At 36.5% G+C, this 27,073-nt stretch overlaps 1 protein-coding gene across 1 annotated transcript; it reads right to left on the bottom strand.

Annotated features, from left to right (window-relative positions):
- Nucleotides 1-335: 335 nt before the first annotated feature.
- Nucleotides 336-27,073, bottom strand: LOC140172071 (major facilitator superfamily domain-containing protein 12-like). The gene is made up of 12 exons (XM_072195418.1): nt 26,930-27,073; nt 21,029-21,363; nt 20,468-20,601; nt 17,838-18,057; nt 14,379-14,547; nt 11,891-12,064; nt 10,169-10,261; nt 9,443-9,535; nt 6,897-7,064; nt 5,685-5,779; nt 4,687-4,829; nt 336-529 (listed from the first exon to the last, which is right to left on the bottom strand). The coding sequence occupies exons 2-12, from the start codon at nt 21,172-21,174 to the stop codon at nt 336-338; spliced, it is 1,629 nt and encodes a 542-aa protein (XP_072051519.1). The 5' UTR covers nt 21,175-21,363; nt 26,930-27,073.

Below are 27,073 nucleotides of genomic sequence, written 5' to 3'. Positions count from 1 at the left end.
TATTATAAGTATTCTGGCCTGTATGGAAAGAGAAGTGAGAAACAGATTTAAAGACAAGAACAAGGAAAAGAAGGCCACTCCCAACAATCAAGTTAACAATTTTACTGTCAGCCTTTGGGTCAAGAGAAAGGAAGTGCTTAATCCAATCTCAACTGTATTGTAAGGCCAAGGCAAAAATGGCACATTGGCATATAACCTGACCTACCATCATTTTTGGGAGTTGAAAACAAAAATTATCCATCCATCATGTAAAAATGCTCCCAAAATGTAAACAAATTGGGTGTTTTGGAGAGTAAAATATTTCAGCAAGTTTGTCATACCACTTGTGGAAGACTTTACTGTACAATAGCTCCATAGTCAGTAGGTGATTCCATCCCTTTAATAACATGTCCATTCTGTCTTGAGTTTTTAATAAGTAAACCAGTATCTTCATCATCGGTATTCACACAGAGCGCAGCAGGCAATGGGGATATTGTACCATTAATACTATCTTCTATATCTGTCGTTATACGATCATCTGTAAGAGGAACTGTAAGAAAAAGAAACAAAAATATTTGAATTAACAAATGTCACTAGATTTTGGCATTTATGAATAGAATTGAGGGTACATATGATCATTAAAGGCCACCACCCCAAGTAAATCAATTCTACAATTTTGCTCTTATCCCTTGTGTCATTAATTAAGAAATTGGAAATTCGTCTTCCGTGCCCCAATACAAAGGCTGTATGTGGCAACGAGCAGCTTCGTCTTAAAAAACACAACAACACGGCGAGTTCCCAATACACACCAAGGGATCAGCTTTTTAGTGGTGTTTTTTATTTACATCACAATTATTTATTTACTAGTATTTTATTAATTTCCTCCAGCTTCTGTTATAACATGCAAATACTATATGGGACTGAACTTACCAAAAATGTTTTGTCCAAGGTTGTTTTTAACATCGAATGGAATTGGAATGCAATGAAATGAAATAAAGCAGTTAATTCACATCTGAAACATTAACACTACAAGCAAGTAAGCAAGCAACACTATATATATTTGTAAGCGGTTATTTTTACATATACTCTGATCAGCTCGTAATAGGCGGGACTCATAACATCATGGATTGATACCGAATGGCGTACACACAGCTAGATAGGCGCAGCACCTACGCGAACTGCGCTTTGCGTTTTGGGTGAATGATGCGTGCTTTTGTGAATTTACACGCGTGTAAGTTGGAACTTTATTGACTCGCGCAGTAACAAAACCGAATAATTCCCCCCTATTAAGAGCTGATCATAGTATAGAGAGGTCAGTTACACAAAGATGTAACTCCTTTTTTTTGTGAAAATGAGATTTTGATCAACATTTTCAGAAACATGAGTATTTTCTAAAGTACATGTAGCTAATTTTTTGCACCCCATTGAAATCAATGGCCGGTGAAACAGACTTTTAACTAAGTAAGTCAATGTGGACTTAAAACTCATTTTTCTCAGAAAGGCCAAAATGGAGTTATGTCTTTGTGTCACTCCCCCCTCGATATGCAATATTCTACAATTGGGCTATTCCAGTTAAAATCCATACACCATTTATTGAAGACATGACATTAATTTAAGGGAGTGTGAATTTCAAATTGGGTTACTTGAATGGGTGACTCCATTTGAAAACTAAGGGGGTGTATGGATTTCAACTGCAGTTGCCCATTTCTGAAAGACAACATTATTTGTTACTTTGGGGACGTTCCCAGTTATGGAGACTCCTCCCCCTGCATCCCGATGGCTAAATATGTCAAAAATAGCATTAATAACGATGTCCCCGGTTGCCAGGGGGTGTAGGATATGTATCCGATTGTAGGTTTCAGACAAGTTTTGTGTGTTAGTTTCCCCAGTTGCCACACAGATGTCCCCAATTGGTGGGTTTTACGTTAGAATTGTGTGTACCCAATGGTAGGTTTTAGGAGAGCGTCACCAATCGACACACTGTACAAGAGTGTGTACTTGAGGGGGCATTCCAAATGTGTGTATACATTTGGCAGATCCTTTATAGGACACAGCCAAAACATGGATTCTTTTAAAAGCACAACAGTCTGTTACAAAAATCAAACAATTTGTTTTATGCCTAATCAGACATAGCCTTTGTTCAGTAAGTCTAGAAGTAAGACCAGGCCTAAATAGATTCAATCAAAAAATCCACAACACAAAAATAAGTTACTGTGGCCTGTAGGCAAATGATCTGAAAAGAATTTTCCAGCAAAGGGCCATAAGACGCTATACCTAGGATAACTTACAAACGCTGTCACAGGATAGTGATACTATAGTGTATCTCATCTCAAGTTGAGAATAACGCCATGTTGTATTTTGCAATGGCAGATTCGATTCAGTGCATTTATGCCGTTGCATCCTCAGCGTATGGACAAATCGTTCTTCTACACATGTGTGTACACCTTGCAGGATTAGGTGAGCATGCGTAATTCAAATCTGCCACTGCGAAATCCAACATTGCATATTTGAGATGAGACCGACTATATATACCAGGGTCATTCAAAAAGTTCTACTTCCATCACCACAGCTCTGTTACCTCAAGTGTCCGGATATTGAAATTACCCATGATTATACTCTTAGATCTAGGTTACAAAATAAAGTTATTTAATTGTGATTTTTGGTTGTTTCGATATGTTTTATAAAGCAAAAAACAGATTTGGTATGTCAGAAATGGTTAAAATCTGAAGCCAAAAGTTAATAAGCATCATATTTTATTTGGATAATCTCCATATAAATGTTTTTAAGGTACATTGTACGGTTGTCCAACTGCTTACTCAAGATGAAAATTTTGATCCTATTTGAGATCCCTGACATGCCTTGGGACTTGAAAACAAAATAAAACACGTTTTGTATGAGAAAACATTAAGGGTTCAACAGACAATTTCTAGACAAACAAAATGTAAGTAAAATTTGCCAGATTTCGACTAGACGACGTTTAATTGTAATTCGTAATTACGTCCTTATTTTAAGCAAAGGATGCATCTTGACATGGAAATAACTTGAACAATTTGTTAATAACCTTGTATATACTTACAAAATACAAAATTTGTGCATACAACTTATTTGATTTTAACTTGTGAACCAATTAACTCGACTTGAACCAACAAGTGCTCACCCAACATGAAGTCAACAACCTATGGAAAAGGGTCAATATGAAGGCTATTCTAAATATGTATCAGTTTTGTTGTGCAAAAGACACAATACCCAGTAAAACTATACAATATATGCAAGCATTAGATATTGATTAAATAATCTAAACAAAAATAAAGCAATTTAATCATTTTCAGAAATAAATCTGTAATGATTTTCCACATAGATGTGGGCAACCATTTGTATCAAAATTAGCATTTCATTCAGACCGTTTCTGACATACCAAATCTGTGTTTGCTTTAACCAACACATCTTAAAAATCAAAAATCACATTTTAATCATATAACTTTTATTTTGTAGACAAGATATCTTAATACTAATTATGGCGTGTCTGTCCTCTGTCCATGCGCTTATCGGCAAGCGCGTGCGGCTTTCGCTAATAGCGCGTGCTTTCAAATGCGATAACGCGAAAGGCCTTGTGGTGCGTATCGCGTGTGCTGTGATGCGCTATCGCAGTAGTGCTGCGGAGTACCGACGGGCGCAAAGTAGCATCGGAAAGTATTACAGTGACTAACAGGTGCATCTCATCGGACCTATAGGCCTATTTTAAACACATGATTAACATACCCGTTTGCGTTCACATTTCTCCCGATTGAATTGACGGCCTACATCCAGACACTACTAAAATTTAGGGGTATTTTTGGGTCCTCCGATGTGGTTGCAGGACAGGGTTTGGAAGAGGCGAACGATGGGTTTTCAGATTATAGGTTCAAGTAAGCGTCACAGCTACAAAACAGAGTTGATAGTTGTGTCTTAATCATTGAGAGACATATATCGTATAGGTCAGGACAAGTATTATAGGTAACGGGCGTTGGGTAATTAGAGATAGGCCTATCACGAGAACCGCCCAACCCGAGAACCGCGAAATCTAGTTAGAGTATAATCATGGGTAATTTCAAATTCCTGGCACGTAAGATAACAGAGATGTGATGATAGAACTTTTTGAATGACTCTCGTAGTATGCGTATTTGTGTTAATATACCCCTGATAAGTATATGATAGGTGCATGCCCAGGGTGCAGCCCTCGAATTAAGGATCTGAAAGGGCACGGCAACTTTTTTAGGGCAAGTTGATAATTGCCTTGGATTTTCACTGAAAAGGCAAGGCAGCATGGCAGTTTGTAATATTTCAATAGGGCATCATGACAACTGTTGAAAATTTGAGAAGGGCACCAAGGCAATTTCTCAAAAGTGAAGAAAACATACACAAACAGTCTGATAGATGATTTTATAATGAAGGGGCGGGCAGGGCTGGGGCACCGACGGCAACTTCATTAGAGGACACAGCAAGTGACTGCCTTGGGTGAAGGACATATTTTGAGGGCATTACGGCAGTGGGGATGGGCACCCACGGCAAAATGCCATGGGTGCCATGGGTTAATTTGAGGGCTGCCAGGGTGGTGGCTTTAGGGGTGATCATGAGTCCATGCACAATCAGCTTTATTTGTCTCAGTATTTGAGCGCGAACACCGCTAGGTCCCATCCGACCCGCCTTAATAATGAAAGTTTGAATTACCTGATGTTCTTCCGGTCCTATGCCCAATTTGTATTGGTACTAATGTCAGTAACATGAATAACGCAAGTAGAGCAGCGCAACCTGGCACTAGAACGACGACACCTTGATAGAACCACTCACAAGCCTCACAACATACTGATGTCCTGCAAATAAACAAAGTGTTAAAATGGATGTACATTGATAATAAAGCAAAATTACAAATTTCAAGAAACTACAGAGTCAAGAGTTTCAAAAGTTGATACAAATTAACATTTCTAATGATATATTACAGTCTGTCCACAAAGAAGTACAAACCAAATCTGTGGCATCGGGGGTCGATGCTTTTCGTCACATGCACTGTGTGTTAAAAAAATGTGACGCGTAAAGAGTGTGGTGCGCTCGGCAAGTACAAATCGCGCAGTAGTTGGCACGCCAAAGAAGAAATTTACACACGCATTGCACCGAAATAATAATTCTCATACCTCCAGTTTCCGAGGTCTATATGCTTTGTACTTCTACGTGGACAGACTGTAGCTCTAGTATAGAACCTCTGCCACTACCCATAATACACTGCCTTCAGCCTGGATATCGGCGCTATGCGACTCTTCACGCCTTTGAGCGCAGCGCGCCTCGGTATCGGCGCTAATGATACATTGGTCAAAAAAAGACACTTGTCTCAATTGATCAGCAAATGAGCTAACTGGATGGAAAAAATATAATTCATGGATATATGCACTCTGATCACGATAACTTCCTTTACTAGTCATAACTTTATAATGCTTTCCCGTTAAAATCCCTATGTGTATCAATTGTAAATCTGCTTATATATGCCTTTTATAATTGATTTAAAGTACATTCATACCTCACTGCACTGCACACTGTAGAGAATTGCAGTGAAATTACCAATTTGTGACTTAACGCTCATTTCGTGGTAACACATCACAAATGGCGTCTCCTAATTTGCATAACTATTCCTCTAACATCAGAACTGATCAAATAGCATCATGGATACCACTTACTGGCAAGGATGAATATGTTGTATGATGACAACTGCTATGCCATTGGATAGTTTGTCAGTAAAACTCATCGCTCCAAACACAAATGCTCCACTTTCCTGGTAATGATAAACAGAGACAAGAGAGTGTTACGGTGAGTCAGAGCGGTGCCTGAGCTAGCTGGGTTTGTGCTTTTTATTGAGAAAAATAAAGGCGACACAGAAAGGTATTGGTTCAATATGTGAGATCCCAAGGCTCATTGTAACTCTTATTGTTATCTTACGTGCCAGCAGGGCTCGAAATAAGGAGGGCCCAAGGGCCCTTGGCCCCGAAAATCAGTGAGGGCCCGCAAAAGACACATCTGGCGGGCCCAAATGGCCGCAAAATTTGTGGCAATTTTTCTCACTTTTTGTGGGGTTCATAGGTTAAAACCAATGGCCCAAATTCGGGCCCACAAACATTTGCGAGGGGCCTCAAACATTTAAGATCAAGGGCCAAAATGGTCCTCTGAAATTCTGGCTTATTTCGAGGCCTGCATGCGTGCCAGGAAGTTGAAATTACCCATGATTACACTTTTAAATCTTGGCTACAAAATAAAAGTTGTCTAATTAAAATATGATTTTTGGTTGTAAAAGATGTGTTGGATAAAACATGTACAGATTTAGTACATCGGAAACTGTCTGACAAGAAAGGCTAATTTTTATTAAAAAGGTAGGCCACATTTTTGTGGAAATCATTGCAGATTTATTTCTGAAAATGACGAAGTTGCTTTATTTTTGAGCAAATAAATTTAATCAATATTCTAATGCTTGCAGATAGTACAGTTTTACTGGATATCATGTTTTTTGCACAACAAAACACGATTCAGAAAAGCCTTCATATTGACCTGTTTAAATAGCTTGTTGACTTCGATTGGGTGAGCACTTATTGGTTCAAGCTGTATTAATTGGGTCATAGGTTAAAATCAAATAAGTCATATGCACATTTGTTGAATTTTGTACGTATATACAAGGTTATTAACAAATTGTTTATCTTATTTCCACGTCAAGATGCATCCATTGCTAAAAATAGGATGCAATTACCCTTAAATGTGGTATAGTTGAAATCTGGTAGAATTTCACTAAAATTTTGTGTGTCTGTTGAACTTTTCTTCTCATACAACACATGTTTCATCTTGAGATTCATTTAGATTAGTGTCATGAGCCAGTCTTACAAGTTTGTTGAAGTTCTTCTTACTGTATTTTGTCCAATGAGATCTGCTGTCATTGATAGTGATGTGACAAGTACCGTTGATCCCCCGGCTCCTAATAGTACTGCTGCTCCATATACCTGATGCCCTATATCATCACACCAAAGCCAATCGCAACCACCCAGGAAGATAACAGCGCCCAAGAAGAATGTCATCTGTGCAGAGAAAAAATAAATAAAATAATTGGATTCTAATTTGTTCAAGACATTTTACCTTCCATTCACTATTTTAATTCATGTGTGTAAATTTGAGATCAGTCCAGTCGTACCTTTGATTTGTGCAGTGCACAAATACCAGGCTATATTATAATATGCTTGTTTGTGTGTTGAGGGAAGGGTACACGTGTACTACCCATACACGGGTTATTCATATGCAGAACTGGAATAATCATAATATAAAATCAGTGATTTTTCAAGGTTAATGATGCATAATTTTTTCTTAGGGTATTATGAAAAATGGAAACATTTTCGAACAGAGGAATATCACGTGCAGATCAAAGATTCATCTGTATCACTATTCTTTTCATTTAGACTTGATAATAAAATAAAATGTAACTTTATTTTTCCTTTTCCGTGTAAAGGAATTGAAAAGCTGATAATGGACACACTGCCAGTGACCAATTACACTAGCACATATTCATGCCCAAATAAGGCAGTAAGCACCCACATATATTGTTCAAGTACATAACATGTCATACAACCCGGTCATTATAAGTGTATTAATGTACCACATCACAAGACGCAGTCATTATACCATTTCAATAACCTGCCTGTGCCTGTGCATCAGCATCTTTAAAAATAATAAAATATGAATGGATAGCATACATCACATTTATGTGTGAGGTTACAAAACATTAACAAAAGTCTCATAATGTTACATGTGTGTCATCAACCAATCAATCTAATTTATCTGTAAAGTGTGCTGAGGCTTGTGAATCAACATCTAGGCGTAGTGCCTGTGCGTAGGGCACTATGAATCACTGCATTTTTTTTTATTGAATCACACTTAAGGTTACATGAAGAAACGTACGTATAAAAGACGTATAAAAGACGTATAAAGTTGTTCTCTAAAACAGAGTTTTCTCAGTAATCAAATATCGCAGCGAGTGAAATGTTGGTGCATTGGACGTAGCTTAACATTTTTATGCGTGTGTTATATACAAATTTTTAGAATAAATTTGAAAATCCTTTTTAAAGCATTTTTACGCACCATGTTCACAAGATCAAAAACACGTTCCATGACGTTTTTTTTCAAATGTGTGCCCGTATAAATCCACGCCGAGTGATTGTTTTCTTCTTTTTCAGTATTGTACTACAAATCGATCAAAGAAATAATGTTGCCATGGGGAAGAACCAAATACAGTACCGATTAAATTTTAAAAGCCCGTTTTGGGGAAAATTTTGGAGAATTTGCTTGAGAAAAAGCTGGTTTGTGAAATTATCGATATCTTGATTACGGGACGTTAATTTAGACATCTGAATACCTACATTATTTCTCAACATTCTGCCAATTGCCATTCCATTTAATTTTCACTCCAAATTGAAGCTAGTTTTGCAAAAACAAGGTTTTTCTCCATCGGGTTCGTCCAAAATTTCAGCGCCGACATGCGTGTTTATTCTAAGAGCCATTATGCGGACGCAATTGTAATCACGTCATTGCGTCAAATTATAATTATATATCCCTTTCGAGGACAATCAATTGCGTAAGCTGATGTGTGGCTGAGCGGATAGAGCGTTGGACTTTGAATCTCTTATGATTAAATTTTGTGGGTTCGAGTCCCCGTGTGGCTGAAATTTCGTTTTTTTCCTCTTTTCTCATTTTTACTTCTGTTCTTCCCTCTTTTCTTTCTCCTTTTCTTTTTTCATTTCTTTTTCTTTCTCTCTTTCTTTCTTTCTTTCTTTCTTTTTTTTTATTCACTATTTCTTTATTCTTTCTTGCTCCTTTCTTTTTTTTGTGTTTATTTGATTGATTCGCGGACTACGGTGATTGATTGTTTTTCACTTTATATAATTCAGAAATTTGTAGTCCTGCTAAGTCTATCTTGTTGAATATTCCCAAATTCGATTTACAAATAATTGCATTGTGATGTTGTTGTTGATGTTATTTATTTATTTCATCAAATATATCAAGGCTCTATAAATTTAATATCAACACATTTTCTAGACGGTGGCGCATCTTCATGGGGCGGGCATAGGGCCAGAGGAAGTGCCCCCAATCGATTTTAAAATTTATAAAATCCTCATGAAAATTGCCGAAAACGGCTTGTGCCCCCCGCATCACGAGCTCCCGGCACGAGCTGAGCCAAGTTTCATGTCTTGACCGTGGATCGATATTCTATTATAATTATTAAAGTAGGCTTATACCTCCCTGCACGCTTGTTCATTTTCTGCATGGCTGTTTCTGTTATGAACTTACGCCCTCTGAAATCAAGCGCATGAAAAACCTTTCGCTAACCTTAACTCCTTCTGTGAAATATGAACAGCTTTCACAGGGAATTTGATTGTAGCTTAGACCTTCATTTTTAATCACTTACCTTTCTGCCTATAACTTTGTTGACAAGTTTTTGAAGAAAAGTAGATAACCAACCACTGATGTAAATAATTAATGGCACTATGGCTATAGATTCCTGAAATACACAAGATATAAAACAAATCTGGCCTTATTACACTCAGAAGTTATTTTTGTTACTTAATTAGTTGTAAAATGAAAAAAGTGAAACATTTATCACTTTTAATTTAAAAAACTGTTTTTGCCAAGCAGAAAAAATGTGGTTAAACCATGGTTTTTTCCCACCTATGGCAAAAACTTGTAAACCCTGATGCTATCGGTGTTCGGAATCACAATCAAAATGATCACAATACACAGTGGCGTAGCTTCCCCCCAATTGATCTGAAATTTTAAAAAATCCCATAGGAAAATTGCTGAAAAATGGCTTTTGCCCCCAAAATCACACACGGTGCCCCCCCCCACCTCCGATGTAAATGTACTTGGGAATTAAAAGTTGGATGGCCAATCCTATCCCCGTATTGGTGGTAGGGTAAAAAATGTTTTTCTCTAAAATGAGTGCAAAAGATGGTCAGGTAATTTCAAAAATCTGGATGGGGTGTACCCACGTTAGTTAGACTAGGGTTAATATTTATGCAATGTTTGAGAAATAATTTTACAGTAGTTCAGGCCCCTTGCACCCACAGTGATACTGCCATGACAAGTTATCTTAATGATAGCGTCATAAATATTGATATTTGAAAGAACAACATACCTTGTCTAAATTCAAAGTATCCGTTACATACATAGGTATATACACTTGTGAGACATTCACCATTAGTCTGCTGGACATGTATAACACAGCAATCTGAAATGAAAACAATTCAAATTAAAGCTCATTGATATTCACCCCCACCTGTTTTTCCCTTCAATCAGGGATACACACATTTTACACAGGTTGCGTAACCATGAAAATGGGGACACCCAGTTGGCACATAATAGAGCCCGATCTTCCCCAGTTGACTAGGAAATTGTCAAACATTCCTGACTTTCTACAGGGCAAATGGAGACATCACCCCCTATTGCCCTGTAGAGTGTCTTAACACGCTCTATAGCCCCTGTTACCCTGTATAGAGTCCTTTTAAAAATCGGGGATCCCCAATTACAGGTTACAAAATTGGAATATATCCCCGATTGAAGGCAAAAACCAACGCATACACACCTCTCTTTGTTAATACCTGCAAACGAGGACCACATTCTGCATATGATTTAATCCTATCTATCTAACTGAGGACACACACACCTGATTTCAATCAACACACCCCGGACATACCCCACACAACCACCAACTTCCTATCCAATGGTTGTACCTGAACCCATTATTGGCCCCTGGGCATACCCATGGGACTACACACCATAAAGGTAGACCCCCATGGAGTGGTTTATCATCCATTATGGAATGATTGAGGCCACAGTAGTCATCAACAATATCGAGGTTAAGTGTTCTGTGTGCAGTGGAAATGGATGCAGATATTGTACTATATGCCAGGCAGGACATATGAATTTTCACTGATATACAATAGTTTTGAAATTTGCAAAGAAAACCATCAATCATCAACTTACCACTTCTATTTTGCACAGAATAATTCATCATTGAAACACTATCCAATATGTGTCAATGTCTCTTTATTTGTAAAATATGCCGAGGCCTGGTAGGTTTGGCACTATAAATCACTAAAGTGGTTTTTGTGTGTGTGATGACGGTGTTACACCTAATAGTTACCCTGTGGAACCAATTATGGGTTTAGGACAACCCTATGGAGATAATTTTCCTTGTGGAGACATAAAACCTTGCATAAGAAAAATGCACCACAGGGCATTAGAAATTGCTGTAAATTGATTGCAACAATAAAGTAAAGGTTGCATATATTTATAACAACTCAGGGATTTCCAGTTACAAGCACACACCCTAGACATACCACCATAAACCATTGCAGCCATGATCAGACCCCCAAGTTTTGTTACAACAGGTTATCAAGCTAGCTGAGTATTTTCATGAGAGCAAACTAACGACACTGCACAGGCGTAATGAATGAACTCGTACCTTCAGGCATGAAAGTCTAGCGCCTTATCATGCTTATAAGTTGAAGCTTATAAGTTTGACTCCACACATACAAGGAAACAAACATTACAGTATTCAAACCTAGTATTTGTTCGGCTTATATAAGGTGGAAATTATTCGGCTTTTGTTACTGCGCGCGTCAATAAAGTCCCAACTCGCGCTCGTGTAAATTCCAATAAGCGTGCGCCAGTCACTCATTACTCAACACAAACTAGAGTAAGCATTGCACCCAACTGCATGCATGCCATTCTATATCAATACACGGTGTTATGAGTCTTATTTTTTCCGCCTTATGTAAACCGAACAAACTTTAGTTAGTGCCCCGGATACTAGCAAACATAAATGTTGCCTTCTGGGAATTTGTGAAAAACTTACTTGATAAAATTGTGATTCTTTTAACCAGTCTGTCCAATTCATAGGTTCTGAATTGCTTCTCCTTCGTTTTTCGGCTGCTTCATCTGATTCTGTATCAAGGCACTTTTCTTTTGTACCGATATGAAAGACTATTGAAAAAAATGCTCCTACTCCAATGACTATGAATGATAATTTCTGTGAATTAAAACAATGAAACACACATACAGTAAGTACACACAATAATGTACAAATCATGCCTCGCCTTCATCTTTTGACTTTCCATATTTTACTTTTGAAGCAAACAATAATACCAAAACAAAATCTAGTAATGCCTTGCCTGCTGGTGATATGCTTAAAAGAGTACAAATTTAAAATATTTCCTCAAAATATCAAGAGCTTTTTCAAGAGCCACTGAACCAATACTGGGCTTGTTTGTACTCATTTTAATGCATTATTCATTCTGATTCCAAATATGGTCATGAACATGTTCAATTCTGACATTATTTAATTTTTAAAGAAAACATGAAACTTGTTATCTGTGTTGGGAGGTTTAAAGATGTGAGATTCCATTGACGACCTGATTCCCAGCTTCACCCTGTCAAAACGTTGGCATCAGAAGATATCTAGTATATTTCCTATAGCCCCAGTAAAATTTTAGCCCAAGATGTTTCATGTACATGTAGATGGTATGACAAATGATTGAACTAAAATAAGAATGTTTATCAGACGCCTCCTACATGTACATCCATCCAGCAGCTCAGGTGGTAAATGTATACAGGATTTTTGGCCATCTCATAAGGTGACTGAGGGAGGAGGAACTTTGATGTGTACATTGCGGCAGATATCAGCATTTGTGTATGTTTTAGGCTGTTGTTTTGTGGCAGCAGTGCCCTGCACAGATTTGCTTGAAAGGCATACAGATTTAAATGGATGAGAAAAAAATTCCTGCTAAAGATTTTTTGACTTATGGCAATTATTTTTATCAATGCAAAGTGCAACTGACTTTGTACAGTTTTGGCAGGTTGCCAAGTTCACAAAATCCACTAAATATATGAATAGCTTTTTGTTAGATATAAATAATTTCTCACATTCGTATTATTCATTAAACTGATTTTGATTCATTTTGTTGCAAAAAGGTAATGGTAATGATTTTTTTCAATATATTGTTCATAATAAAAAGAACATTTAACAGTAATAATAGTTTTATTTTCTTACTTTTTTTGTTTCTAGAAACACTGAATTACGCAAATTCAGGATTTTTTTGAGCCAACCAAAGCTCCCAGCTTAACAAACAAGGTGTCATATGAAATGTTATTTAATTTAGAAAATTCTCTTGCCAGTTTTTTTAATTTAGTGTCTCTATTTCATTAGTTATTGAGTTTCTAAATTTCTCAAAAATGAAAAACATATTTCTCAAAAATTAAGTACTTTATCCAAAACAATCTGGCAAGAGAAGTTAGCTATTTGAAAAGTTTATGAAACACATGTTAAGTTAAGGCAGGTCTAAGGGGAGCATGACCTATTGGTGTTTGCACTCAAGAATTGAGACAAATAAAGGTGACACACAGTAGGAACAGCATGGGTTCTATAATAAAGGGGAAATTAGGGGTGTCATTTTTGCCCATGTGCATGATTTTTCTCAGGAAGGTGGTAAATGCCCAAAATTTTAGAACCTCAAAACCTGTGGAAAATTTTCCTACAAGTTTGATAATATTTATTAATATTTAGATGTGCACTGCAGTGTTTTTAGATGTGCACTGCAGTGTTTTTAGATGTGCACTGCAGTGTTTTTAGATGTGCACTGCAGTGTTTTTAGATGTGCACTGCAGTGTTTTTAGATGTGCACTGCAGTGTTTTTTAGTAATGGTTAAAACTGGAAAAATATGGCTCCTGCCACCCCACTCGCCTGAAACTGTGAAAACCATAGCACACTTCCTCTAGGCTACAACAATTCAAACATGGACAGATTTAGGTAATTTCAAAATAGAAATATGTGAGAAATGTTAAAATGTTTATGAAATTCCTAAAATATTCCTTGGTGCAATTTAAGTGTTCAATGAATAGATATAATTGATTCTAAAGACATAGTAGCTATTTTTCTGCAAGAGTATAGTAGCCTATCCAAGTTAGCCACCTTAAACTTGCATCAAAACATTAAATTCTTGTAAATATATATGGGGTCCCAAAACTAAGTAAATGTTATTACACCCATCAAACAACAAAGCAAATGCCCATAATTGTCAAAAGAGTGAAAGAGAGGGGGGAGGGGTCATTAGTGGAGCCCCTCTTTATTATGCTTAGAAGAATAAGTTGTTTCAAATCAGCTGGTACCCTACCCATTTTGAAACATCACCCTTTGGTTTGCCCTGTAGCCTATGCCTAGTTTAAATAAGTACAACATTTTGATTTGCTACTGTGGTTATTTTTCTGTAAGTATGTAGTATTCATCTGTACAAGTGTACCTTAACACTTCCAATTGATCTTCCACAAAATCAGTATATATGCTTACCCTAAATTCTGGAATGTTATTTGTTAATGACGTTGACACTGAATCGCCGTCATGGTCGCAGTCATTAGGGCTTGGTGGCGCTGCAGTTGTTATTGATTCATTGCTCCGTGACAACAGTAACCATGTCATTCCATATACAAAAACACTGGACATAACTGTAAAACTATATCTGGTATAGAAGAAATATACATATCAGGATCATTAGTGTCAGAAAGTTACAGTGCTACAATTTTTATATCTGATCTTGTCTCATCTGAAGTTAAGTCTCCCCTTGTCTGGAATGCTCTGGAATCATCATTGATACATATTGGATAGTGTTTAAATTCTAAGCGATGAAATAACATAAAATAATTCAAGCAAAACACATGGTTTTATACACAAAATACATGAAAATATGTCAAGGCAAAGCACTATCAGTGACTCAGTGTGCAAAATTGCAAAAATATGTGACATTTGTAGGAATAGCTGTAAAGTGAAAGATAACATTCTCATTAGGTGTTTATTTCATGTGAAAAAGTGACAAAAAGGGAGAAAACAGTAGTGTTAAGCAAATGTGAAGCTGCAATCAATTGAATATATGAATACAAAACCCACCCAGGTCCATACATTGGCCAAATTGAGTTAAGCATAGGAAATTGTTGCTATACATAGGCTTGTCATATGTATGAAAGAACAACTCAAATTCAACTTCTGTGTCTATTGGGCATGTGCAAAATAGCATTTATGAAAGAATCACCAAAGTCCATGATTTGAGTCTTGTAACACATTGATTGAAATCCAGTGTGTATAAAAGTCCACTTGTAACACATTCATTGCTGGAGAGTGACTTTTGAAAAAAAAAAAAGGTTTAATCAAGAAAAGTGAGTGGTTTATATTACGTGGCAGAATGCTTATCAACATTATACATACCTGTGTGCTTTATTTTGTATTCTCTTACTAGTGGTACTCTCATTCCAACATTTTTGTCTTTGTATTTGATTAAAAAAAACACCCAAGTCCAGCTTTTAAAATGAACCCCACAAAGTTCCTGAAATGCTAATCGTCATACCTAATACAGTTTAACCCACTTATTTGCACGTAAAACTTACCATATTGACCAGTTAAATCTAACTAAAGGAATTAAAATGATACACAGGTTTTTATCTCAAAATCACTTCCCATGGACTTGGGTGGGTTTTGTATTCATGTATTCAATTGTATGTTTTTTGTTGTCCTGGTTATAGGAGCCCCACTTGAAAGTAGTTTGTTTCACCATTTAGGGATCCTCCAGGGATCAGGCTGGCCAAGGCATTATAAATTAGCCAGAGTGTCATTTGGATGCCCTGTTTTCAATTTGGACACCCTAAAATTGTGAATAGGAAGTGGATACCCTGATTTTGTAGAATTAGGTATTTTTGACCATTTTGTACACCCTTCTGGCTACTGCCTTGAGGCTGGCTATTTATTTACTTTATTTATTTTGGTAATATGTATGTGATATATGCCTGGATTATCAATAAATATTTTTTAAGTGTCCATATCATTGACTAAATGTGAAATTTTACCCTTATTTACAATGAAGGTTGAATAATCTAATTATTGTCATTTTTGCTTGACAAAACTAAGTGACTTTTTACTCATTACAATATTTCATCCTTCACATGGGAGGACTTCATCATCAGGTATGACCGATATAGTCATCTGATCCATTTTCCTTGGAAACTGGATTCCAGGTTTCCTTAAGTCTCTCTTCCATTTTTTCAAACCGTATACCATATGCGAAAGACAAAATATTGACTGCTCAGTGCCAGAAGTGGGAAAGTGCAATAGCTGCCCTGTGAATATTTGCCAATTTACATGCAGTATATTGTACTCATCTACAAAGGCAGCTACACATGGCAGCTATTACACCCACTTCTGATACTGAGAAGTCAATAATAATATAATGTTGTATGCAAAATTTGGTTTTGTCAAGCAAAAATGCCAATTGGTTTATTTTTCAACAAACCTGATGAACTTATTCAATGTTTATTAGACTACTTTCAGGGCCGGATTTACCATAGGGCCAGATGGGCCCGGGCCCAGGGTCTCCAAATTTTTGGGGCCCCCAAAATTGCCCTGTGCAGTGTCCATCTTCCAATTAAGCCAAAAAACACATGTTTTGGGCCAAAATATGGTACCAAAATTGCAAAATTTTGCACGCTTCATGCGCACTGGCCTGTTATGTAGCAAAATTCAGCTTCAATTTGGGCTAAAATAGTCTAAAATTGAAATTTGTTCAAATGTCCTTCTAAAGTCTAAAAACTTGGCCACTTGAGTGCACATGCCTTCCTCACGGTGCGCTTGGGGGCCTCCAAATTTTGGCCTGGCCAGGGCCCCCAAAAATGTAAATCCGACCCCGACTACTTTCACTTACTGGGTAGATTAGCACACCTGCAATTGATCCACGAAAATGCACAAATCTGACATTTGATGAATTTTTTTATTTTAGATTTTTGAATTAGTGATTCTCTGTGAGTGCCTCACAACCAATGACAAAACACTGAAAGTCCCTTTAAACTGAAACACTGGATCAAAGTCCTACCCACAGTTTACTTTATCAATAACAATCACCAGGAAACTAGTTGTGATAAAATGTCATTACCCCAATCAGAAAACAATGCAGGTACAAACAAGGAAGTTACATGGCACTTTTTTTATCCTATTCCGCAAGTAAACTATTCAAAAATATTTAAAAGGATCAGATTTACTCATTATAACATTATAAGGGCAAATGCCCAGCCCCAACAATTTGACATTTTAGAAAATCCCATAGAAAAAATCGCTGAAAAATGGCTTGTGCCCCCCTCCCTCCTAATCATGACACTCGGTGCCCTGCCAAAAGAATGACTCACTCTATGCTACTGCAGCATTAACACTTTAGACATTGTAAATCATATGGTTGTCATTTCATTCAGTAATGTTCAGGCAACAGAATACTTGAACTAAAAAAACACTTTTGTCATACCATGAGAAGCTAGAGAAATCTGCAAATCAATTTTGCCAGATTCTCATCCATTAAGTGTGTGGGTGAGTAGTGTGATGTATTTCACTCAAAAGAAAACTACATACATTAATAGGCATGTGACATGTATGCTTGTATTGTGTAAAAAGCTTCTGGTGATTTTGCAATACAGTAGTAATGATTAGGCAAAAAAATGTTGTGTTGCCCTAAAAATAAGACAAGGGTCCTTCAGCATTGTCAATTTTTTTATGTATTTCCCTATGAAGTTTTAATATATCTGAAAAATACTAACTGCATCTTCTGCCAAGTATCATCATAAGGTTGACAATCTGCAATTTTACAGTTCTGTGCATGCCGAAATCATACATAATAGACATTGGATCCTTTATGCCTTAGATTGTACATACAATACATAAAGAACATGAAACCTAGCAGAGCTACAGAAAGGACCTTCTTTCCCTAGACATGTATGTTACCTGATTGCATTGAGTCCAACCCTCTCACTTTCACATCTCGTTAACTCAGGAATGAGAGACAGGTGAGATATCTGTGTAGTAGCCCAACCAAATTGGAATATAACCACAAAAGGTGCATAGTAGATAAACTGGGCCCAGTCTTCAGCATTCTTTTCGGCAGGGGCACCGAACAGTACTGGATTGAAGATGAATACGAAGCTGACTAGAACACATGCTGTGCCTGAAATATTAGAAAGGAAAGAAAACCGTTTGCGATTTTTAGTTGATTATTAAACTGAGGAGGATCTTCAAAGGTCTGCTCATCAACAATCCCATTTTTTAAGTGAAATCTGCCATCTAGGGGGGGCTTATACCCGAGTGGTTACGGTAAGGATTTATATTGCGCCTTATCACAAAATACCCAAGCACATTACAATAAGAGACTTATGCTAATAAAACATGCAAATGAATATAAAGCAAATATACCATTTTTAACAAAAACAATATGTGACATGATCAAGAGGAATGAGTCGGATGTCACTAATATTGTTTTTGAGATATTTTCAAAAACAGCGTTCAAATTCTTTTGTTTTATATTGTTTTCAGCCATTGATAAATTGCTCATAACTCGGTAACCAGATGTCCGATTTTGATGGGGTTTGCATCAAAATGTAGCATTTATTAACTGCCAGAAAATGATGTAAAAAACTTCTAATTGAACATTGCCGACATGTGACTCATTCCCCTTGACCATGTCACATATTATGTAACAGGAAATATTTGAGAAGTTCTTTGATTATTGGCCTGTAATGTACTTTAAACAAAGTTGCATAGACCATGTAGGCCTACATTGTACAATGTACAGTATACACAAATAATGATTACATAGTCTCTTCCTTCCTGGAGAGACAACAAAATAAGCAATGCACTACTCACCATTCCAGAAAAATACAGCACTAAATTTTTAAGATTTAAAAAATATTATCAACTTCTGCCAAATGAAACAACAGCTCAATCCTAATTCATTTATTATTAGTTAGCAATGAAAGTTAAGCCAAATTGTGAATCAAGGGCCAAAAACATGCATTTTAGGGTGTTTCACATGCTGTGACAATCAAGTCTTCTTTTCCTTATCGCAACACATGCTAGATATTGTGTTTCAGCCACAGCTGGACACAACTCTTGCAACTTCGATCTGCAACATGCTGAAAATGCATGTTGTTGACTCTTTTTCAAGAAATTAGGAAAATAGTGAACTTTTTCTTTATCTCCAGTTAGTACTAAATGAATGATTAGGATTGAGTGCTGTATTTTTCTGGAAAGGGGAGTAGCTGAAGGTTGCCTATTAGATATTGCCACTTGGTATAAAGGTTGCTTAACTTGCACAATAATCAGATTGATAAATTGATGAATGTTTTCAGTCATCCAGTTGTAGTATATGAAGTTTGGAATTTAAAATCAAAATACTGGACTTACTATTTTTAGCAAAGTTACGTTGCATGTCACACGTGTCACACGCAACATAGCTTTGCTAAAAATAGTAAGTCCAGTATTTTGATTTAATTCCAAACTTCAATCAGATTGATACCACTGATTTGACATCTGACTGAAGAGCCAAAACAAACAAAATAAAGCAAATAAACAACAAACATAACTAAGGTATAGAACATTTTTTTGTTTTAGCTATAGTCCCTCTCCAGAGAAGTATTTAATTATATTTGTACTTGCTCAAGTAGCGTTTGATGCAATTTTAAACACAATTCGATGCGGTTCTTTTTTATGAGCATTTAAGTGCCCAAAACAGACTAAAATGAGGCTATATAGCACCCTTTCCAGCCTTCTCTCCATAGACTTTGCATTTAAAATAAAAAGGTCCATAAAAAAAGAACGGGATCAAATTGTATAATAAAATAAAAAATGCTAATTGAGCAAGTACGTAAGCAATGGGGCTAAACAAAATATATTTTTTATGTCACTGGTATGTATATGGTCTTTTAAAAAATAATATGTCCATCTGAAACATAGGTGCACATACTGCTTGTTACCACGAAATTGGTATTGACATTCAAATATGTCTCTGCATGTGAGAGAGAGTTCCGATTGTGCCACCTGTACATGCGAGCATATTAGGCTGTGCATGTCTCAAAGCTACAATCCTCAAGCATGCAGTGTTTATAAGCCTTACCGTCAACTTTTTACATTACATTCCTGGAGTACACTAAAGTGATATTTAGTCCTCACCAAGTAGTAGTGCTGTAGACTCTTTTCATTCTCATTCACCATTTCACCTGTGTCGCTTTTGAGCATGTGAAATAGGGAAAGGTTTTAGCATAACAAAGAATAAGCCCTGAAATCTGTGTAAAAGCAGCATTTCACCTGTGTCGCCTTGAGCATGTGAAATAGGGAAAGGTTTTAGCATAACAAAGAATAAGCCCTGAAATCTGTGTAAAAGCAGCATTTCACCTGTGTCGCCTTGAGCATGTGAAATAGGGAAAGGTTTTAGCATAACAAAGAATAAGCCCTGAAATCTCAGTGTAAAAGCTACAGAGCGTAAACTGTCTTATGCATTTAATAAGATAATAATACCTTTAATAAGAGCTAATTCCCTTATACCAATTTAGTTAATACCTGGTTTCTCATGCATAACTTACCTACAAGGTGCCATGATTTCCTGTTTCCATAGCGACATCTACCAGCTGTGTTATCAGACTCATAACCAACAAGGGGAGTGCACACAGCATCACTGATTTGACCTAACAACATCACATAGCCGGCCATGACATTACTAAAATAGAATAAGATTAAGAGAATATAATGTAAACCCTTGGTAAGTAGTGTAGGCAGGACTTTAGTGAGAGGGCAAAGCTAAATTTTCATCGCATTTGTCAATTTGTTGTCCCATTTTGATTTTTAGCCATGACACTTTACTCTTTGCCGTCCCCATTTTATTCCCGAAAAATTTCTGTGGGGGGCAATCCTTGATGTTAGAAGTACCAATATGTTTTACAGGTTCAGAGAGACAATCTAAGATGTTCCAGATGGTACTGTGCAGTAGCAGGGGAGCAGTTGCAGTACCACTGCTGGTTGATCCAGTGTAGTAGCAGCATTGGTACTGTGTAGATACTGTTTGTACCAGTCAGGTACCTTAGACACGGTGCACCTGTACAAGTGGCCGTAATAGCAATTTTAAAGATCATACTCGTAGCTCTTACCTAAATTGTAAAACACTGTGGAAGTACACCAGCAGGTAAGAAAACCACATAGCAGCACACAAATCGTTCAGTACATGACCAACACCGTAAGAATAACGTGCCAAAATTGGCAACTGACTCCTCCCGTAGCCTAACACCTGCCCCATGATGTCTTGATAGATGTCAGATTATGGGGCAAAAATGTTTGCTTACTCCTAGCTGGGGTTACTTTACTGACTCAGTCAATGGTGTATAAACATCATCATGTGCAGGTGGCCTAAAGTTGCTGTGTCCAAGAACAAGGAAGTATTTAGTTGTTGCAAATCTACTGATTGGTAACATTGTATCTAGAGTACCTGGAAAAAGGGTAAAATAACAAATTATGCAAATAACATATGTGACCAGCTCCAACAAAACCTGGAACAAATCGCCAGATATGTTTTTGAGTCATAGGTCTGTATTTGACTGTGGGAATAAATCCTTGAAAGTACTTCTTCAAAAGAGGTTTATTTTAAATCAATAAATAACAGTTCAACTATGATATTCCCTATTCAACCCTGGCTTCAGTAGAGCTGGTTGCGACTGGTAATAGTGCCTTGGTTCTTCAGGTTTTGTATAAGTTTCACCTATATGTGCATGCACTGCATGCACCTGGTCATCATTTTGTCACCCTTGGCTTTACGTCCAATCTGATGGATCCTACTGAGTATTCAACATAAATGTAAATGTACATGTAACAAGCTACTTTCAAATTAAAAGTAATGCCCATGTGAACAAGACTTGCAAGTAAACTTGCCAGGTAACTCGCATGTTAAGCATGACCTGGTGTTGAACATGGACTGGATGATCCAATCCTATTGCGATTGTGCATAAATCATGGGGATTCATGGCATGTACCAGTGATGGATACGCTTTCTAATACTTCTAAGTTTGCTTACTAAGTATCGTGTTCATTCACACACTTGCAAGATGTGTAATCCAATTGCTGGGTTGAAAGCACGGCTGTCAACTTGATTATTTGAGCCACAGCGCTCGAGAATGTGAAAAGCGGGGGGGGTTGGTAGGAGCAACAAATTATTCATGACGATGCGTGAGATTAGACTCATTTACAGCTTTTTATGCGTGAGATTTACTACCTAGGCGTGAGATTATACTACCTTGGCGTGAGACCGTGAGAAAGTGACCCAATGCGTGAGACTCACGGCCAATGCGTGAGAGTTGACAGCCCTGGTTGAAAGTAAATTGCACCGCACTTTCAGAAGTAGGCTACCATCTCAACACACCTACTGCTTCCATGGATTCAAAAAAAAAAAGGGTCGCTGCAACTGATGAAGCATGATAGAAGTTTGTCTTATCAGTCCCAGAACAAAATATTCATTTACTGACATGATTGTGTTGGAGGGAAGTGAAAGCCATTATAACAGTTGCTGAGGAGGATACCCTCAATATTTTTCAAAATTCTTTTATATTAATTGTACTTTAAACTAACATACCATTACCCTGCAAAAATCAAGTCTAGGATGTGCTGTAGATTTGTCAAAACCGAGATTTTGAGGTACTGGTACCGCAGGAACCGCTCATTTTAGTCTTATGATGGAATTATTAGTCGAACGCATACACGATGTTCATAACACAGTACGTACATGGCGTGCGGGACGGTGATCTACACAACAAATGATCGTACCATGATAACATAGTGGGGATTATGCACTTTCAGTTTCCCACGCGTTTGAACGGGAATTGATTGCGATTTTTTCGAATTGGCGTACTTTTTGCAAATTTCTTCAATATTTTGAGAAAATGATGTCAAATTTTCTATATTGTTTGGTAATAATGTCTTTTGCCAATAGTATGTTTAAAGTTGTAATTTTGTGTTTTTGATCGCAAAGATCGGATATTTTCGTTCCTGATTCGATTTCTGAACCCTTCGCAAGGGTGCCGATTTTGGCAGAACTTTGACGACAATTTTGCCTTTTTGGACACTAAAATGCATTCGATCCTTAATTTTGTTTCAACCGAGTCTTAAATTAGCAAGCACAATAAGGTTGGTACCACTTTTATATACATTGATGAAATTTTAAAGATTTTTTTTCAAGTTTCTAACCGGCGCAAATCGTTTCACTCATTAAGTGTGTATTTCCCATTGACATCCAAAATGGCGTAAGCCAGTCCTTAATATACATAGGTACGGCGTATATATAGGACTGGTAAGCGAGTCTAATGATAACATGACTGAATGATTCAATGAGTGACTGAGACGAATTAATATGGAGAGGTGAAACAGGTTGTTAATTATTGTCAATATTAATATTTTGCGACATTTATAATGAAAATAATTAACACTGAAGACACCCTATGGCACCTTCTACAACTTGAGAACAAGTCCTCAAACGTTCGAAATTTGTAGTTACTACAACTGACCTATACCTCGTTATAATATTATATTCGTCTCAGATGAGGGATACGTAATATTGGCGACATCGGCGCTGGTAGTAAATTCCAATTTTCTTTGTTTTACCTTAGTTGTTCACCTCAAAAACAAAAGAGGATATCTCAGTAAAAGCTAACATCTTATGGCAAAGAAATACTAATCTATTTTGTATGAAAATGTATGGCTTTTAATAGGTAACCCAGGCAAACCTTAGTTAACACATTTGCCAGTCCGCCAAATTCGCCGACAATGTCAATGCATATTTACATAGAAATTTAAAACAACTGGCCGAAGAAGGAAACGTACATAAATGGTCAATTCCAGCGAAAGCAGGACAAAATTCTCTCTATGTTAACTTTCCACTTTAAAATGTCATTAATAAAGGAAATCACGTTATTGATGGAGCATATCATGTCACGTCCAATGTGCTCTCTTTGTGCATATAGGCCTTTACTAGCAAGTCATACCAGGGGACAAGTTATGATAGCTTAAATGATTTGGCGTTACCACTAATTCAAAGATAAAGCACCATAAATGTCATTGAATGTCCTTCAATCAAAATGAAATTATTACCGTTAGAAAGACGCTTGCATGATCTCTCATCATATGTAAAACGATTGAATTCCACCAAAGTTTGTGGACTCTAGAGGCCATTAAGTCAATTTGGCTAATAATTTTGTTACCCAGCAGTATCAAAAATAAAATGATCGTTCTGAAAAATGTTAAGTGAATATGCCATAAATGACTATATCATGAAACGAAGTTTCGTTCTATAATTCGAGGTCCAAGTGATTATTTTATGCAAATACGTTTTACCCATAAAATTCCATAAAATCAAATTTGACGTTACCCACGTATCAACTGTTACCCACGAGTCCAGCAAATATAATCGCCATAACTTAAATTAACATTTAATGACTTTGGACACTGAATTTAGTTTGACAAGCGCTTAAAATTGTAAATCGTAAAAATACGTTCACCGCTTTAAAAAAGAATCTACGACAGTTTAAACTTTTGTTACCCACGAATCCCGAATAGATGCTAACCTTGAAAAATAAGGAGATTGTTTATTTTAAGTTTAAATCAGCACATATTCAAGCCATGGTTATGCTATAATTTTGACAGTACTTACAGTTTATACACCTAAGAAACGCAAACCCCAAACGGTACTATAGTACTTATAGCTTTACCCACTAATTCGGCGTTACCCACTTAATCCAAGGATTTACTCAGTAAATTATATGTTTCTTATGCATCTTAACATTTTGTAAACATGCGAAATAGGTTCCAAAACAGTCCTGTTTAATAGCGTCCTCTTGAAGGTATACTGAAGCTGCATCATGAAGTTTTGATTGATTATCCTAAATTACCATTTTTTGGGTAAATGCAATTAGTTAGAGAAACGGGAATCATTGAAACACAATGGAGGAATAACCGCATGGTGGTTTCCAACCTTCTGTAATAGTTTCTATTTTGCCGCTTACCAATACATACCTTCAAATATGTGTTACCCACGAACATTTTGGTTACCCACGAATCCCTACTTAAATTATAGTTAACAATGTATTGATAGTGTTTTAGTTCATAGGAACTGCCAAACACGAGTTAATAGAATATTGCTGCATGAAAATATGGAATGATTTTACTAAAATAATAATATAAAACTGTTTGCTCTGTCTATTTGAATTTGGCAACTTCATTATTCTCAAAACTTTTATACCCAAAATGCCATAATGATCCATTCTAAATATTCCATGTAGTCTGTATTTTGATTAAAATTCATTTTAGTGCCATTGCAGCCTGAATTATTGACATACGGAAAAGTATTTTTTATTTTTATTAAAAAAAATTAATAGGAATTGCTATTTTCCAGACGCTGTTACCCACGAATCCATCCGAGATCCTCATCCCAAGATTTAGATACAAAATCTAACTTTATATTTATATGATGCATTTATTCTAATCTTTCGAAATAATACAGTAATGTTAAATGACAGCCACTTTGGAAAGAGTTCAAGAATTGACACAATCTTAACTGTACACCTGGTTCTTTCTTAAAATTTGTAATAACCAAAATATTTCTTTGTAGATATATGTAATAAAATTCTATTTTACGCTCAAAGTCTTCACGGGTTCTAGTGTATATGAGTCACACATAAAATATTGAAAGATATTAAAGAAAGTGAAATTTTATGGCGTACAACAGGTGAAAAATGCTTGAATTGTGGGTAACATGCATATGCGCATTTAACACTTTATTTGGTCTAGCAAGAAAAGTTATTTTTCAATCCGATGGCACTTTCACCTGATGATTCACTAGACATGATCGTCTCATTTGATAAGTCTAGAATTGAAAAGGAAAACATTTTCAAAATGGCCCCCAGAGAGAATTTTGGCCCGCTTTGGCTGGAATTGACCAAATATGTTTTCTATACTTCACTTGACCCAAATATATGATTTTTTATGGTGATAAGTCACTCGCACATGGAATTTTAGAGGGATTTGGATAGCAGTTCCATTAAAAAAAGCTGCTATCATAATGAGACTAAGATCTAGAAACACCTCCGAAATGCCGTTTTGGGGAATTTTGCTAGCTGAAACTTTTTGATGAAAGTCAATCTTTGACAAGATGTAACTTTGATACGAAAAAAAAAATAAAAAAATGGTTTTCAGTTTTGGCTTTGTTTACTCAAGGTAGGCATGTTCATAAAATTTTGAAATTTAATAAATTCACCAAAAATTGCTTTCATTAAAAAGAGAATCATTTAACTTAAAAAATGAGGGGTCAATCATGTATGTAGGCCTATAATTGGCAATGTTATGAGGAAAAGTTTGCTCGCCTGAATGTCCCAAAATGGGCCAAATTGTGTGTCCCAGCATTATCAATGGCTTCCTATGACATACCATGTGTGTATGCATTTTATGGCTAAATTTTTAAGCACGAAGGGCCATTTTACAAAACTTTCGCAAATGTTTCATGAAATGTGGCTTTCATTACTTGATAGTATCAAATATTATTCAAATGCATATTTTCTAAAAATCATGCTAGGTTGGAGCTTTGAGGGTCAAAATCCAAATTTTCTTCATTTTCCTATTGGATTACACAGTTAAGACAGGATCTTGGTGCACAAGTTAGCTTAATGAAGCCCGCCCTCACATGTTCAAAATGTGATCATGTTTACTCAAGGGCTTTGATTTGATATATAAAATGATGCAGTTTGATGGCAAATTTGAATTCACCTAGCATAAGCATAGCCATCATTAAAGAACCTCAAGCATTTAAAACAGCAATCACAAGCCACCTATATAAGAAACAAGACTAAGTAACCAACAACAGGCGCACACTATTCCTGGCCGCTTGATTCCCGCAGGGAACGTTGGACAGTATTACGTCAAAGTCAAAGTCAAATGGACATGATGGAAGTAAGCTTAAAATTTAACAAAGTTAAACTCAAATTTTTAGAATGCCAGCCAGTATGCACAATACTTACTAAGTTACTAATCTTGTATAATCGTCCTTGGTTGTGACAGCAAATCTCATTTACCCGTGTTTTGCATACATTTTAAGGAATGCAATTTGATTATGTACCGGTACTTCACCATTGCACAGAACAGAATACAAGTATTATGCATTC

The sequence above is a fragment of the Amphiura filiformis genome, chromosome 15 (assembly GCF_039555335.1).
Source record: "Amphiura filiformis chromosome 15, Afil_fr2py, whole genome shotgun sequence".
Lineage (NCBI taxonomy): Eukaryota > Metazoa > Echinodermata > Ophiuroidea > Amphilepidida > Amphiuridae > Amphiura > Amphiura filiformis.
This window is presented reverse-complemented; position numbering and strand designations above follow the sequence as displayed.

What these genes read in the sequence shown, in the direction of transcription:
- LOC140172071 (XM_072195418.1), bottom strand. Translation starts at nt 21,174, where the DNA reads ATGGGGCAGGTGTTAGGCTACGGGAGGAGTCAGTTGCCAATTTTGGCA. An exon ending in CACAGTGTTTTACAATTTAG is followed by an intron (nt 20,602 to 21,028) that starts GTAAGAGCTACG and finishes ATTCTATTTTAG; the next exon opens with TAATGTCATGGCCGGCTATG. An exon ending in GAAATCATGGCACCTTGTAG is followed by an intron (nt 18,058 to 20,467) that starts GTAAGTTATGCA and finishes CTAATATTTCAG; the next exon opens with GCACAGCATGTGTTCTAGTC.